Genomic DNA, 14,552 nt, shown 5'->3' on the forward strand with positions numbered 1-14,552 from the left:
CCACACGTGTGTAAGAATGCTTGCACATGAATGCATAGCATGAACATGTGTGTGTACATGCACCCTCCCCTGTCTAGCAGCCCAGCTCAGGGACAGGATAACAGCTCTACTACCCCTGCAAGCTAGCAGAACTCCCCTCTGGTTGGTGCAGGGCTGGCCAGGCCAGGGATCCTTGTCCCTCCGAGAGGGGATGGATCACAGGGCTGAAGCAAAGTGGGATCTATGACTCACAGGCAGAGGGAGGAGGCCCCATGGTCCAGGCTGGGGGTGGTGGGTGAGATGGAGAAGGTGGACGGTGCCTGGCAGGAGGAGAAACACGGTTAACGAGGAGGGGAAGGTGGTTCCATGTGGGGCTGAAGGGGGAGGACACGCCCGTGGGAGGTGGCTCAAAAATGGACAAGGAAACAATCAATTCACCGCTCCCCCAAGCCCAGGGAAAAATCCAGGACCTGGCCTGGGTGAGTTTCGAACCCATGACCTTCTAGGTAGCACCTGTGGGGAAAGAAATTGAAATAGCACTCCCCGCCCCCAAAGTTCCCAGCCCAGACACATCCACCCCAGACAGATAGAGAAAGAAAGAGAGAGAAAGAGAGAGAGAGAGAGAGAGAGAGAGATATGGGAGGAATCAAGCCTGGCTATTTGGTTTGCTTTTTGGCATTCGTTTGGTTCTTAATGAAGATCAGCTCATTAACTGCCTCCGTTCATGGCCTCCGGCCCCATCAGCGGCAATTACTTACAGTCCAAGGGCCAGAATTAAAATACAAAACAAGAGCCCTGAATGCAAAGCTGCCGGGGGGGGGGGGCGGGGGGGGGGGGACAGGGGGATGTGGAATTTCTCAGCCCCCTCCTCCTCTTCCCAACAATAACAGACTAAGGGCGTGACTGCAGCTGGGCCGGGGTTTGACAGGCAGAAAACAATTCACAAGGAAATGCCGACCCCCAGGTGAGATTGGAAACAAAACCAGGAGGGAAGAACCCAAATTAATCAGAAGTCAACAGAAAAATCAACGCAAAGGCCCGTGGTGGTTAGTAACACTCAGAGCGGCTGGTTATCAGTTCAAAATAAAAGCTGGGCTTTATATATATAAAATGTATCTATATATATAAAGGGATGGGGTGGGAGGGGTTATTTATGGTTTGGTTTGCTTATTTTTAGTTCCACGGCGTCTCATTAGCGCGGCACTTGGAGGGTTAAAACAGAGGCAAGGAGGAGACAGGAGGAAAGCAGAAGCATCACTGAGGAACCGAAAAGAAAGGAGAAGCAGCCATAGGCAGGGTGGGGTGGGGAAGGGGGTTTAGGAGCTCAGGAGGGCACAGGGCAGAGCCCTGGCTTGGGAGGGTGCTTAGGCACGGGCTTAGCTTTAAGCAGGGTGCTGGGTTCTTAGGGGCCTGAAAGGCTCCTCATGTCCTGAATAATGACAAGAATAACTCAAGTCCTGCTTACGTGGATTTAAGCATGTGCTTAACTTTAAGCAGGGGGGTGTTGGGTTCTGAAGGGCCCTGCTGAAAGGCTCCTCATGTCCTGAATAGTCATCATCATAAAACAACAGCAACAGTAATAACTAGTTGGGAGCTGAAGTCCTGCTGACTTGGATTTTAACAGGTGCTTATCTTTCAGCACGTGCTTATATTCCAAGGGGGTCCCATGGAATAGCAATATCATCATCATTATCATGGTTATTATTAAGTCATTAGTGGCAATCAGTCAGCATTAATATTGCTCTTAATTATTATTAGGAATAATTAACAACAATGCTAATGATCATACTAATGATAATCATTCTTTGTGTGTGGGCTAAAATACCAACAATTTCTATCAGACAAGCATGTGGTTATAAGCCAGTAGGAGGTAATTAAAGTCTTGAGAACTGGTGGTAATAATAATAATAATCTTTGCTAAAATCCCATAGGTTCCACTTAGATGTAAGCATATTTTGTAGTGGAACATATTTAAAGTGCTACTGCGTATTTTTATTATTATTACTACTACTACTACATGTAAAAAGTGTAATAATAGATTTGTACATGTGTACTACCATTGTCTTGATTTCATTTTTATGTAAGCATGAGCTTAGTTCTAAGTTTGTGCTTATATTCCAGTAAGCCCTATTTAAAATACTGTTGCAGGGTGATTGGATTATTATATTTATTACAATAATAATAATAAATGCTAAAAGCGTTTCAATTAGTTTTAAGCATGTGCTTTTCTTGCAGTGGAATATATTGAAACTGTTACTTCATACTGCCATCATCATCATGATCATCACCAATATATAATGCATAATAATAACTTCTCTTTGAACATGCAGTATTGTCCTCTTAATTTCAATTAGATTTAAGTATGCACTTAGCTCTAAGTTTGTGCCTATGTTTCAAGTTAGACCTATTTAAAATGCAGTTGCATAACAACAATTCCTTGCATGTGAACTAAAATCCTCTTTGTTTCAATTAGTTTTCAGCAAGTGCTTAGCTTTAAGCATCTGCATAGGCCCCAGTAAGACCTATTTAAAATGTGGTTGCATATTGATTGGATGATGATGTATGCTAGCTGAATAGTAATAATAATAGCAATAACAACAACAACAACAATAATAATAATAAATAACCCTGCTTTGAACAGGAACTGAAGCCTCTTTGGTCCCAATTGGATCAAAGTGTAAGCTTAGCTCTCAGCACCTGCCCATGCCCTGTCCCTCAGCCAGCTGTGTCCTGGCACCCTCCTCATGCACAGGGCAGGTGCATAAGTTAAGCAGATGCTTAAGCGCCTGAGCAATTGCAGCCACTGACTCACACCCCCCCGGTGACACCTAATGCAGAGGGGCCCAACAGCTACAGAGGTTGATGCCTCTCGGAGTCCCTTCCCTTGCCCATGATTTGAGCCAATTTCCCCCATTACTGGAGTTAAAACAAACAAACAAACAAAAAAGGCCATTTTGGGGGAGGGGGGGTCATCCTTTTGGGGGGAAAAAGCAGGAACTAAGGGGAAAATAAAAACAATAATAATAATAATAATAATAATAATAATAATAATAATAATAATAGAGACAGAACGGAAACCAAGAGGAGAGAGAGAGCGAGGCGGTGAATGAGGTAGACTGAGGTACCCAATTGGTTGTCATGGAAACGGGGCTAGCAGAGCAGAGGACCTCGATGGAGGGATAGAAAAGACGGAGAAGTGGGCTGCCGAGATTATTTTCCCCCTGAAGGAGCTAAAAAAAGGCGCTGAGACATAAATGGTTAAAAAGTACCCCCCCTTTCCCCACCTGCCAGCTTCCCCCCACTCCCCCCACACCCCCCAGCACCCTCCCCTTAGGCTTGGCCCCCTGGACCAGGCCCAGGCCTGAGCATCCTTGGAGCTAAGATGGGGCAAAGAAAGAGCAGGAAGGGATGGGGGGGGGGCTGCGTTTTGCCAGGGAGGCCAATTCAGGAGGTAACAAAACCAGAGAGAGAAAATTCGGGGGGACAGGGATGAGAAAGGGGGGCAGGGGAGGAGAGAGAAAAGGAGGGGTCCAGGAGGCAAGGGGCTGGGGGAGAAGGGGAGGGACAGAGGAGAAGGGTTCACAATTAATATGGCCACAGCGATTATACAGGTGTTAGAGTAGGGTCAGTGGTAATGGTTCTGTTTACCTTTTTGTTCCACTTCTACTTTAAGCATCGGAAGAAAGAGGAAGAAAATAAAAAAAAAAGATAAAACAACAAAAACAACAAAAAGGGAAAAAAAAAGAACAGAAGAAAAAAATTAAGGAAAGAAAACGAGATTGAACCAACCAAAGCGAGAGAAGAGCCGGGGAGAAAACAAAGAGAGAGAGATTAGCGCGCTGCTGGGCACCCCAAGCAGCACAGCCCCGCGCCCCCTGCCCACCCCCACCCTCCATTTCACACAGGGCAGAGTCAGGAGGAGGAAGAGGGGCCCCTGCCTGGTGCGGCAGTGGAGGTGATGGGGTCGCAGGCTCCAGCCGTGCCGCCCTGGGGAAGAAAAATGTCAAAGGAGGAACGAAAAACCCGACAGGAGAGAACAAGGGGAGAGCACAGGATGGGAGAGGCACAGAGCCCAGGGGGACATGGCAAGGAGATGAAGAGAGGGGGAAGAAGGAAGGAAGGAAGGGTAGATAGACAGGGGAATATATATATGAGAGAGAGAGACAGAGAGAGAGAGAGAACGGCTAGCTGGATCAGACAGGCAGACAGACAGAGAGGATTTGTGGAGATGGGTGAATGGACAGAATGCCATAAGGGCCTGATCATGGTATTTATGGAGGTGGATGGGTAGATATGCATGTGGATGGACAAAGGTATGTGTGAATGAATGGACAAATGGCTAAAGGGATGCCTGGGGATGGATGCGGAAGAAGCGGGGGATGGATAGGAAGATGGAGGTAGAGCTGTGGAGACAGACCCACATGGAGCTGGCTGGCTGGTGGGGGTACATATACCATTGGGCCAACCCCAAACTGTCCTTGGTTCCCCTTGCCTTTGTTGATGGCAGCATCAGGGTGGCATTTTTTCCCCACCCCAAAGGAACAAGCCCCCTGGACCTATGGGCACAGACACCTGGCTCTACCTCTCTCCTCAAGGGCCCATAGCAGCCCTGACCCCAAGGGAAGGGGATCACCAGAGCCCCAAGGCACAATCTTGCTCAACTCTGCTCTGGAAGCCCCAGGATTTGGGGGTAATTTAAAGGTCAGAGCAGGGGCACAGAACCACCAGGAACCACAGGGTGGAAAGCAAGGTCTCCTTGTGTGTTCGAGACTATGGAGGCTTGGGTGCTGGGGACCAGTGAGGTGGAAGGAGGAAGTAGCTTTAAGGGAACTGAAGGGCTTGGGGACCACTTCTGAGCTGCTACATGCAGGCTGTTTGGGAGGGGTAGGTATCAGTAAAGCCCACCAGAATGGGCCCTAATGTCAGCCTGGGCAGTACCCAGCACAACAGGGTCCTGATTTTGGCGTGGGGGTCTGGCCAGTGCCTGGTGCCACAGGGTCCTGATCTTGGCCTGGGGGCCTGGACAGTGCTTGATGTGACAGGGCCCCAATCTCAGCCTGGGTCTCTAGGCATTATCCCAACAACTGTGCCAGCCCCACCCTGCGGTCCCCAGGGAAGAATGTCAGGCAAGAGTGCAACAGGAAATGGCAATGAGGAAGGGGGGGTGTCTCAGTACTATTACACCAACTGGGGGGGAGGTGGGGTGGGATTCAACACTAAAAAAAAAACCGCAACGGAATTAAAGGAAAAAACAGAAAGAAGGAAAAAAAAACAAAGGGAGAAACCAAAGGGAAGGAAGGAGGGAGCCAGCCCCGCCCCCCGCACGCGCTGGGCACCTAGGGAGGAAGAGACGCCGCAAGGTTAGAGCCGAGGCAGCTGCAAAGGAAGAAGCGTGGGGTTCAATTCACAAGCCCCCCGCCCCACCTTCCACATCCTACCCTCACCCCTGGGGGCATCAACAGCACTGGGTCAGCCCAGGAGAGCCAGACAGGGCAGCAGGATGCAGCACAGAGCACAGAGAGACTAGGTGAGCCATGGGGCAGAGACTGGGGCTGCAAAGCATTGTGGGTGGCAAGGAGAGGGGGTTGTCATGCCTCTCATCCCATTACTGTGTCTACCACTACTGGGGAGAGTGCACCCAGGCAGACACACACCATGGTGCGACTTATATGGGCCTCATTCGTGACCCTGGTATTGGAAGTAGGCAGATACAAGTATCCCAAGGCAGCAGCCCACAGCAGAATCCCACCAGGGGGCACTGGGCTGCCAGGCACTCTAGGATGGACATGGACAGATGGCACCTAGCCCAAAGTCACTTACCCCAGAGCTTTCCCCAGGCTACCTGGGGTAATTCTCCACCTGATTTAGCTGAGTTACCCTAGAGCAGGGGCCTGTGCTGCCTGGTAAAAGGGCAATGGCCAGGAGCAACCAATCACCCAGGTGCCATGCAGAGCCCTGGGTTCAAGTCCTGGCTGTACTAGGTCAGAGCAGGGGCTTGAACATGGGTTTCCCAGACACGCTGGGCCCCAGAGAGCACCAGAGATGTTTGGTCAGCAGGAGGACCTCATTAGGCTGTGGGACTTTGCAAAGACACAGGTCCAAATCAGGCTGGGGGGAGGGTCTCTCCCTGTTGAGGGCAAGGATCACAGGACTGGAAGAGTCAGAGGAAGCAAGGACCTTGGGGGAGGGGTAAAGAGCTCCACCTTGCATAGAAATAGGATAGGGTGCCTCACTCTGGACCAGAATGGATCATGTGCTGCCAGGGGAATGAGAGCCAGACCCCACTGACACCAATTTCCACCCATGGCCATCTCCTCTCTGTGCTCTATGGCTACCCCACAGCTGGCAGGTACCCCCTTACCTCCCTTCCCCCCCAGCATGCACCCCCGTAAAGAAAAAGGGGTAGTGGTCTGTTGGACACCCCCCTGCAGGGCAAGGGGCAGGGAAGGCCATGGCGCCCAGTGCTGCTGGGGCAGGGGGGAAGGGGGGCGTGGGGGTGGCAGGCAGCCAGGTCCGGAGCCGAGAGCATCTGTCCCGTGGCTGGAAGGCAAAAGAGCAGGAATCAGAAATGAAGGAGTTAGGGGAGCGGGGGAGGGGGGGCATCCATCTGTCCAGATCTGTCCGTCTGCGAGGAGAAACCAACCGGGGGGGTGGGGGGTGACCAGGGCCCCTCCCCAACCCCTCTCCCAAGTATAGGGTATCAAACCACAGGAAGCGCCCCCCATCCCTCCCAAATGAGTTGCCCTGGCTCACCAGACAAAGCGGGTGGGGAGGGCAGGGGCTGCAGACCCAGGAGGCAGTGGACCCTGAAACAGCACCCTTCACCAGAGCAGCTGCTGCCACCTCTCTGGATGGAGCAATGACCTGAAGCTGCCTCCTTTCCCTCTGCAAGCTGGAAAGATTCTCCAGGGGAGCTACGGGGTGGCCCATCTTGGGAGTCCAGCCCCAAAGCACAGGACTGGGAGCAGCGCTGCCCTCTTGGTGTTCTGCTCTGGGAATGCCTTCACCCATCTGGAAGGAGCCACCATAGAGCACAACAGCCCCAGCACGATGGGATATCCTGCTCTCTTCAACCCTACTCCTTGTCTCTTCCAAACCCACTTCCCATGGCCTGTGGCCACCCTGAACACCCCTGGTCTTGAAAGCCAAGCAGGATTGGGCCTGGTTACTACTTGGATGGGAAACCTGCCTTTTCCAGCACCACTTCTGGTATACACCTATAACTACCCCGCAACACATGCCCACCCAAGGTGACGCACTAATACATATATACACACATGCAAGGATCACACACTGGTGCACTCTCGCATGCACTGCGACACATGCAGATCAGTGTAGCTCACTCCCCTGGGGGATTTCCTAGCATGTCCCAATTTGGTCTCAGGCAGGTGACCCCCCACCCCCCAACCATCGTCCTGAAACCTGCCCCCAACACATGCACCCTTTCCATTTACCTCCACAATCTACCACTACATCCAGGTGCTTGGGCTCCCAGCGTGACCCTGCTCTAAATCACCAGACCCCACCACCCTCCCATAATGGGGAATCCAGGTGTCCTGGCTCCCAGATCCCTGCTCTAACCACTTGCCAGGTGTTCTCAAATCCCCTCTCTGCACCCATCAGCTTCCTGCTCTTCCTGGGGCAGGAAATCCCCCTGTCCCATTCAAGGGTAACTCCCCCAAGGGCTTAGCCTCAGCTGGGGGGGGCTGGAAAGACATAGGGAACTCTCTATCAGTGATACAAGGCAGGGCAGGCTAGGGTGCAAGGGTGATGCATGGGGTGAAGTCGCCTTGGAGCTTTCCCTCCCCACTATGCAAGAAGAGCATCCCCTTGTGTCCCTGGCAGCACAGCACCCCCTACTGCTGCCACAGAGCATTGAAGCTAGTCCTATCTGCCTGGGAAGAGCACCCCTTGCTGGCCTCGCTGCTCCCTGCAGCATGGTGCCACTTAGCGTCACCATGGGGCATTCATACCCCACCCCCTCCTTCCTATAAAAATGGTCCTAGCCAAGGTGGACCCAGACATGCCCCTTCCCCCCTCCCTGGTGCCAGCTCACTGGGCTAGGGAGCCAGTTCAGGGGTATCTGCCCCCTGGGTCCTGGGGGGGAGGGGAGGGGCTGTCGCAGAGGGTGGAGAAGCCAGCAGTGAGGAGAGCATGGAGAAGTGGACTCACTGTAAGGGACACAGTCATACTGAACCTCCAGATACTTGTAGGTCCCAGGACAGGGGTCTGGGAAGGCATCCGAGCCAGCCACCACCACGCACTGTGTCCGGTTGTTGCACCTGCAGGGGGGAGAGCACATGAGGGGTTAATATCATGCAGCCACTTCTGCGGTAGAGCAGTGGCACATAGGAATGAGGGGGCATCAAGAAGCCAGCTAGAGCAGGAACAGGGGGTAAGGGGACAGTGGGATTGGGACTGCAATTAGGATTGGAAGGCGGTTCACACCCTGACTCTGGTTAGGTGGGGGAAGATAAGGGACGCTGAGAGCCCGGGCAGGGAATCTGGACTTCTGGGTTCATCCTCAGCTCAACAGCTAGAGTGAAGCCTAGTGGTTAGAGTGGACTGTAAGCTGGTGACCACAACTCCTGGGTTTCCTCCCCAATCTCCTTACAGGAGTCCTTTCCACATAGGACGCCTGAACTCTGGGGCTCCCTACTTCCAGCCAGAATCCCTCCTGCCTCCTCTAGGCAGCTGTGATCAGCAGCACCAGGTCCAGAGTCCACCATTGGGGTGGCGTCTGAGGCTGGCCTGTCCAAGGTGGGTGTTAACCTGCGACTGGGGGAGGGGAAGAGGGCTTAAATTTGGGGCAAGAGTCACCTGTCATGGATCAAGGGGCAAAGACCTGCGGGGTGGGGGGAGGGTATTTCACCAGGGGCCACTAGAGGAACCCAGGAAAAGGAGATGAGACAGCCTTTCCCCAACCTGAAGCAGTGGCACATGTACACACATACATGTGCACTGAGCCATGCCCAACACCCTTACCCATAGGCATCCAACACTGGGCACTGTCTGTCTATTCCAAAATACTTTGGATTAACTGCAGCATGTGCACATGCCCCATGTAGCCCCGGATCAGCTCCGTGGGCCCTCCCTGACCCCTGTGCCTGCCAGCCAGAGCCTTGGAGCCTGGCAGCAAGTGCCCACATCAGAAGTGTGAGATGGGCCAGGAGTGTGATGAGACATGGCAGAACCCTGAAGTCCAGGACGGGCCTCCCTGCCCCTCCAGTCTGCTTGCAGAGCCCTGGGATATGCCAGGGGCCATGGGAAGGCAGAGCCCAGATGGAGCAGGTATTGCAGTACAGACTTCCCTTGCTTTATGTGGGTTCTGCACGTGTGAATTCGCTCTTACGCAATGACCCTTTATACACCAAAAATGTGTTATATGCAAGGTAAATTCACTCTTATGCGATCAATGGCGTGGAAGCCCACAATCAGCTGTTCTGTTCAGTGCACTGTGGGAGTGACGTGAACCAAAATATGGTCTCCTGTGTAGATCTGTGCTCGTCACTTGCTGTCTGCAACACATGCTTCTGTAAGTTGCCATCCTCATTATGGCTTCTAAGCGTCCCACTAGCTTATCTCCTACCTCTCTCCCTAGCCCATCAGTGAAGCCTTCAGCACCCCCTCTTCACACCAACTAAACATTCACCACCACCCTGTGCTTGTGTGTACTGTCTGCTGTTGGCGAGTACCAAAATTGTCTTGTAAAAGTGGTAGAAATGGGTCTGGGGGTCACTACAGTCAAGGTCTTGGAACATATCCCTATTTGTTATAAGGTAAAGTGGATTCCCCTTTATGCAAACTCGAGTTATGCACCGTTTTCCAGGAACACATGTACAGCATAAAGCGAGGGAAACCTGTACTTAGCCTTGGCCTAGCCTTTGCACAGGTGCAATAGCACAGAGCGGCCACCAGGCGGTGCTGCTGCACCAGGCTCTTTTCATCCTATTGCTGGGGAGGGGCTGGATCCCTGCCCCCTACCTCCCCCACCAGGCCCCAGCTCGAGAAGGGGTCAGCTCATCTCACACAGGCTCTCCAACACAGGCTGGGGTGAACTTGTCACTGCAGGTTACTGGGGGGGGGAGCAGAAATCCAGGGGGCTGGGAACCAGGCCCATGGAAGAACCAAGATGGGAGAGTGAAGGCGGGGGGGGGCAAAACACACTGGTAACCCTGTCCAGCCCCCCCAGACCCCACTCCCTTCCCAAAGCTTGGACTGAACTCAGGCATCCAGGCTCCCATTCCCCTCTTGCTATAACCCCCCAGACCCCACAGTACTTTTCAGAGCAGAGGACAGAACCCAGGCATCCTAGCTTATAGTCACACCCCACTCAAACTTTAACCCACCAGACACCTCCTCTCTCCACCCCCAAGCTAAAGTAGAACCCAGGTGTCCTGGCTCCCAGCCCTCCTCAAACCCCAGTGCAACCCAGGATCTGGACCTCCCCCACCAAAGCTCTGACCCCAGGGGCTGATGGATGTGCCCCTGGCTGGCGCCTGGTACAGGAGAAGCTTGAGCCAGGGGCAGGAGGCCCTCCTTCTCCTGCCATCACTGGCACTGCAGTGGCACCGCTGCCTGGCACCTACTGGCCCCCGGGAATGCCCCCCCCACCCCTCCCCCGCTCTTGCATCAGCTTTGGTGAGAGCAGGTGGCAGCAGCTAATGGGGGGGGGAGGGGAGATGGTCCCTGGATATGAGACAGGGAGTAGCATTGTGGGGTGGGGCCTGGGGATGCCTCTACCCCACCCCATGCTGCTTCCTACTGCAAAGGCTTCTGGGAGTCCAGCTCATCAGGCACTAGGTACAGACTCCCCACTCTAACCACTAAACTCTGCTCCCTCCAGTGCTCCCATCTTGTCAGCACCTGCCCACTGTCTCCAGATACCTGACCTCAAGCCCCAGAAAGGGTGGATGGACAGAGAGAAAGGTGCAGAGACAAATGGAGAGAGCTGTGTGGAAAGGGACAGAAACGGCTGCACTGGGATGGAGATGCGGACAGCCAGGAGACCGAACAGATAGACAGCTGGACAGAGCACTATGTGGGGATGGATGGAGGGAGAAATGGCTGGGTGAGAGCTGCGTGGATAGTGGGGTGGCTGTGCTGGCCTGGGCAGAGAGAGATAGAGACAGACAGAGGGCTGAGGGGACGGATGGACAGACACATGGATAGATGGACACAATGGATGGCCAGAAGGACAGGTGGAGGAATAGATGGAAGGATGGACAGAGCCATAGACAGAGGAACAGAGACAGACAGCCACCCGCCCCTGGCGCTCACCGCTGGGACATGATCTTGAAGGCGTCGGGCAGGTAGCACTGGACATTCTCCATCTGGAAGGGGTCGGCATCGCAGATCTTGTCATCTGTGCGTCCGTAGTTGGCATTCTCCACCATGATGACGTCGCTGCCTGGGCACCGCAGCTCAATGGGGTAACCCTCGCATGCCAGCTCCCGACGCACCAGCCCAAAGGGCAGCCCTGCCCGGCTCAGACCTGTGGGAGGTGGAACAGATACCACATCACAGGGGAGAGGGAGGCTACCCAGGGAGTCCCACAGCCCCAGGCACACATGCCTCCCCACCCCACCTGGCTCAGACCTGTGCTCAGCACAGCCTCAGAAGGGTCTCATCAGTGACTCTACACTCCTCCTCCACCCAGGCAATGCCAACACCTTGCCCATCTGAGAACTCCCTCATGTCCAATATACCTCCATCTCCCTGTGTGGAGAAGATCCAGCTTTGCAGGAAACTGCCGTCTCTACCCCCATGAACAATGCAATTGACCCTGAGACCCAGGTCAGGATGCCTGGGTTCATTCCCAGACCAAGGAGGAAAGTGGGTTCTAATAGTTGGGGCCAGGAGGCTGGGAGCCTGGACACCTGGGTTCATTCTCATCTCTGGGGATTGAAAGCAGGCTCAAGGGTCCCAAGGATGGGACCAATGTCCTCAAAGTGGGCAACTTAATGGGGGACAGAGGCCATAATCTACCTAGTATCTCAGCCCTGGCCTTCTACCTCCCAGGATGGGAGCAAAGGGTGGTGCTAGACAGGACAGGGCAGGCTTCTGCCCTGCTGCTTAATCAGCCCCTGCCCTCCCCTTGTTTCTTCCCCACACTGAAGCGCCCAGGATGGAGCTGGGAACATGCTGAGCTATCCCTTCCCTTCCCCAAAACAGAGCAGTGACCACAGGCAAACCATTCCCTACCCCAACAGAAACCTGGATGCCCGGGTCCTGTCCCCAGTTCTGGGAGGGGCACGGTGTTACTAAGTAAATGCAGAGAGGGCTGGGAACCAGGACTCCTGGGTTCGACCCAGGATATGGAGCCTGCTGGGAAGTACTGGGGGAGGGCAGGGGAGAGAAGGGGACAGTGGTCTGGCTGTTGTATTGATGAACAGGCCTGAGTGTCTATGTTCAGGTGTGCATGTATGTGCATATGCACACGTATTTCAATGTACCTGGGTGTGCCAACATGCCCATGGGTGCTTGTGCATGTGGGTCCATGTGCGGGTAGATGCATTTGCATGTGCTCCCATCTGGCAATGTGCTTGTGAGTGTGTCAGTATCCATTCATGCACACATGTATGCATGGCTCACACCTGCCAGCATGCTAGTCAGTGGGCCCATGTGTGCATTCCAGCATGCATTTGTCTGCAGGCGGGCACCTGAGTGAGCTTATGTGCATGCACAAGCACACTTGCACGTGTGTTCAGAAAGAGGGTCCTGTATTGACAACCCTAGCCCAGGTACCTGAACGGCCCCCTTCCATGAAAGCAATGGGAAATTTCAGCCCTGAAGAGTTCAGAGCTGTGAGGGAGAAGAGAAACTGAGGAATAGCAGAGGGGGTCATGGGCCCCGAGTCACACACCAGAACAATGACAGAATCAGAGAACCCAGGTGTCTGGGCTCCTAGTTCCCCCCTCTCCCATAGATCCCATTCCCCTCCCAGATTGGGGAATGGAACCCAGGCTGCCTGGGTCGCACCCAGTACTCCCTCCACCTCTCAGTACTACCAACACCAGTACTACCAAAACCTGCTACCACAACAGCTCTGAAATGCAGCCAGGTCTCAAGTGGAGCAATTTGGGTCCTGACTGACCCCTGGAGGGAACCCAGGGAGGTCATGAGTATTCATGCATCCACCCAACCCTAGTGAAAGGCTCACCAGAGCTTTCACAGATTTCACTCAGGGCCTGAATTGGTCACTTGCAAGCAAAGGAAGCGCCAGACATCCAGTGAAGGAGCAGGGGACAGGACTGAGTGATACTGGCCATGGAGCCATCCAATCAGAGAGCCAGAATAGGCAAAGTGTGACACTGGTGACAGACCCGTCCAATCGGGGCAGGAAACATGACTTGGTGACAAAAGCTAGGCAATCGGGGTATGCAGTGATTTACGTAACTCATGATCCACCCCAGGCTTGCACACCACTTGTCAGTGCAAATGTGGGAAGGGCCAGTCAGGACAAAGGGAGGTAGTGATTGGCTGCAGGGCTGAGACAGTCTGGTAGGGGAAGGGACTCACAATGCTCCAAAGCCCCCATAACACAATCTGTGAAAATCCTGGGGTAGTCATGGCAGTTTTCATGAGTATTGGTGGCTGCATGAAACCCATGAGCACCCATGAACTGCTCCCTTGGCCAGTCTCCCCTGCCAGTAGCAGAGCTCCCGCTCCCTCCTCTGCCCCATGTGCACCCAGCTGGGAGCATCAGTGTGGACATGTTCTGCCACTGACTCCCCCTGCAGCCAGGCCGGGCAGCTCCCATCTTCCCCTGCAGCCTGACTGGCCCACAGACCTCCAGCACTCCCAGAGCCTGCTCTCAGTTGCCCACCCCTCTTTCCCCAGCCAGGCACTGCTCCTCCCCAGACCTGGATGCAGATTGGCTGTGTTCCCCTGTAACCCATCCCCCAGGGCAGCTGCCAGGGAAATGCAACTGCTCCTGGGGTACCCAGTCTCCCCCACCCAGGTATTAAACACAGCAATGCCCATCCAGCTGGGGAATGTTGGGGGCCTGATCCTGACCAGAGCACAGGAAAAAGCAGCACAAGACCACCTTGTTCTAGTTGTCATAGTTTCTAGGGTCAGAAGGGACCTGAACAGATCATCAAGTTCAACCCCCTGCCCTGGGCAGCAATGAGTGCTGGCATCATAATACCCCAGAGCCAGATATCTATCCAACTTCCTCTTGAAGACCTCCGAAGTAGAGGAGAGCACCACCTCCCTTGGGGCTCATTCCAGAGCTTGGCAGCCTTAACTATAAAGTAATGCCTCCCAATATCAAGCCTGAACCTACTCAATCAATTTGTGGCCGTTATTCCTTGTTATCCCAGGTGATGCCTGGGGGAACAGAGCCTCACCCATTTTCTGTTGGTCCCACCTGGTGACCTTATAGACAGCCACCAGATCCCCTTTCAATCTTCTCTTGTGGAGGCTGAATAGATTTAGGGCATTTAGCCTATCTTCGTAGGGCCTGGCCTGTTGCCCCCTGACCATGCGAGTGGCCCTCCTCTGGACCCTCTCTATGCTAGCCACATCCCTTTTGAAGTGCGGTGCCCAGAACTGGATGCAGTACTCCA

The 14,552-nt window shown here is 53.8% G+C and overlaps 1 protein-coding gene across 7 annotated transcripts in view; it reads right to left on the reverse strand.

The window, feature by feature from the left end:
• Positions 1–14,552, reverse strand: part of ADGRL1 (adhesion G protein-coupled receptor L1) — a 53,865-nt gene that overhangs the window by 22,130 nt on the left and 17,183 nt on the right. For 4 of the 7 annotated variants that reach the window (XM_090061247.1, XM_090061251.1, XM_090061246.1 and 1 more), the window contains 2 exons: positions 11,260–11,473; positions 8,152–8,261 (listed from right to left, as the gene is read on the reverse strand). In XM_090061247.1, coding sequence (XP_089917373.1) covers positions 8,152–8,261; positions 11,260–11,473 — 324 coding nt within the window. Of the gene's footprint in view, positions 1–231; positions 3,244–8,151; positions 8,262–11,259; positions 11,474–14,552 lie in introns of those variants that run through there. The other 3 variants (XM_090061252.1, XM_090061253.1, XM_090061250.1) reach the window with 3 other exon arrangements.

This window comes from Crocodylus siamensis, chromosome 8, assembly GCF_052110815.1.
Source record: "Crocodylus siamensis isolate JL-2025a chromosome 8, ASM5211081v1, whole genome shotgun sequence".
Classification (NCBI taxonomy): domain Eukaryota; kingdom Metazoa; phylum Chordata; order Crocodylia; family Crocodylidae; genus Crocodylus; species Crocodylus siamensis.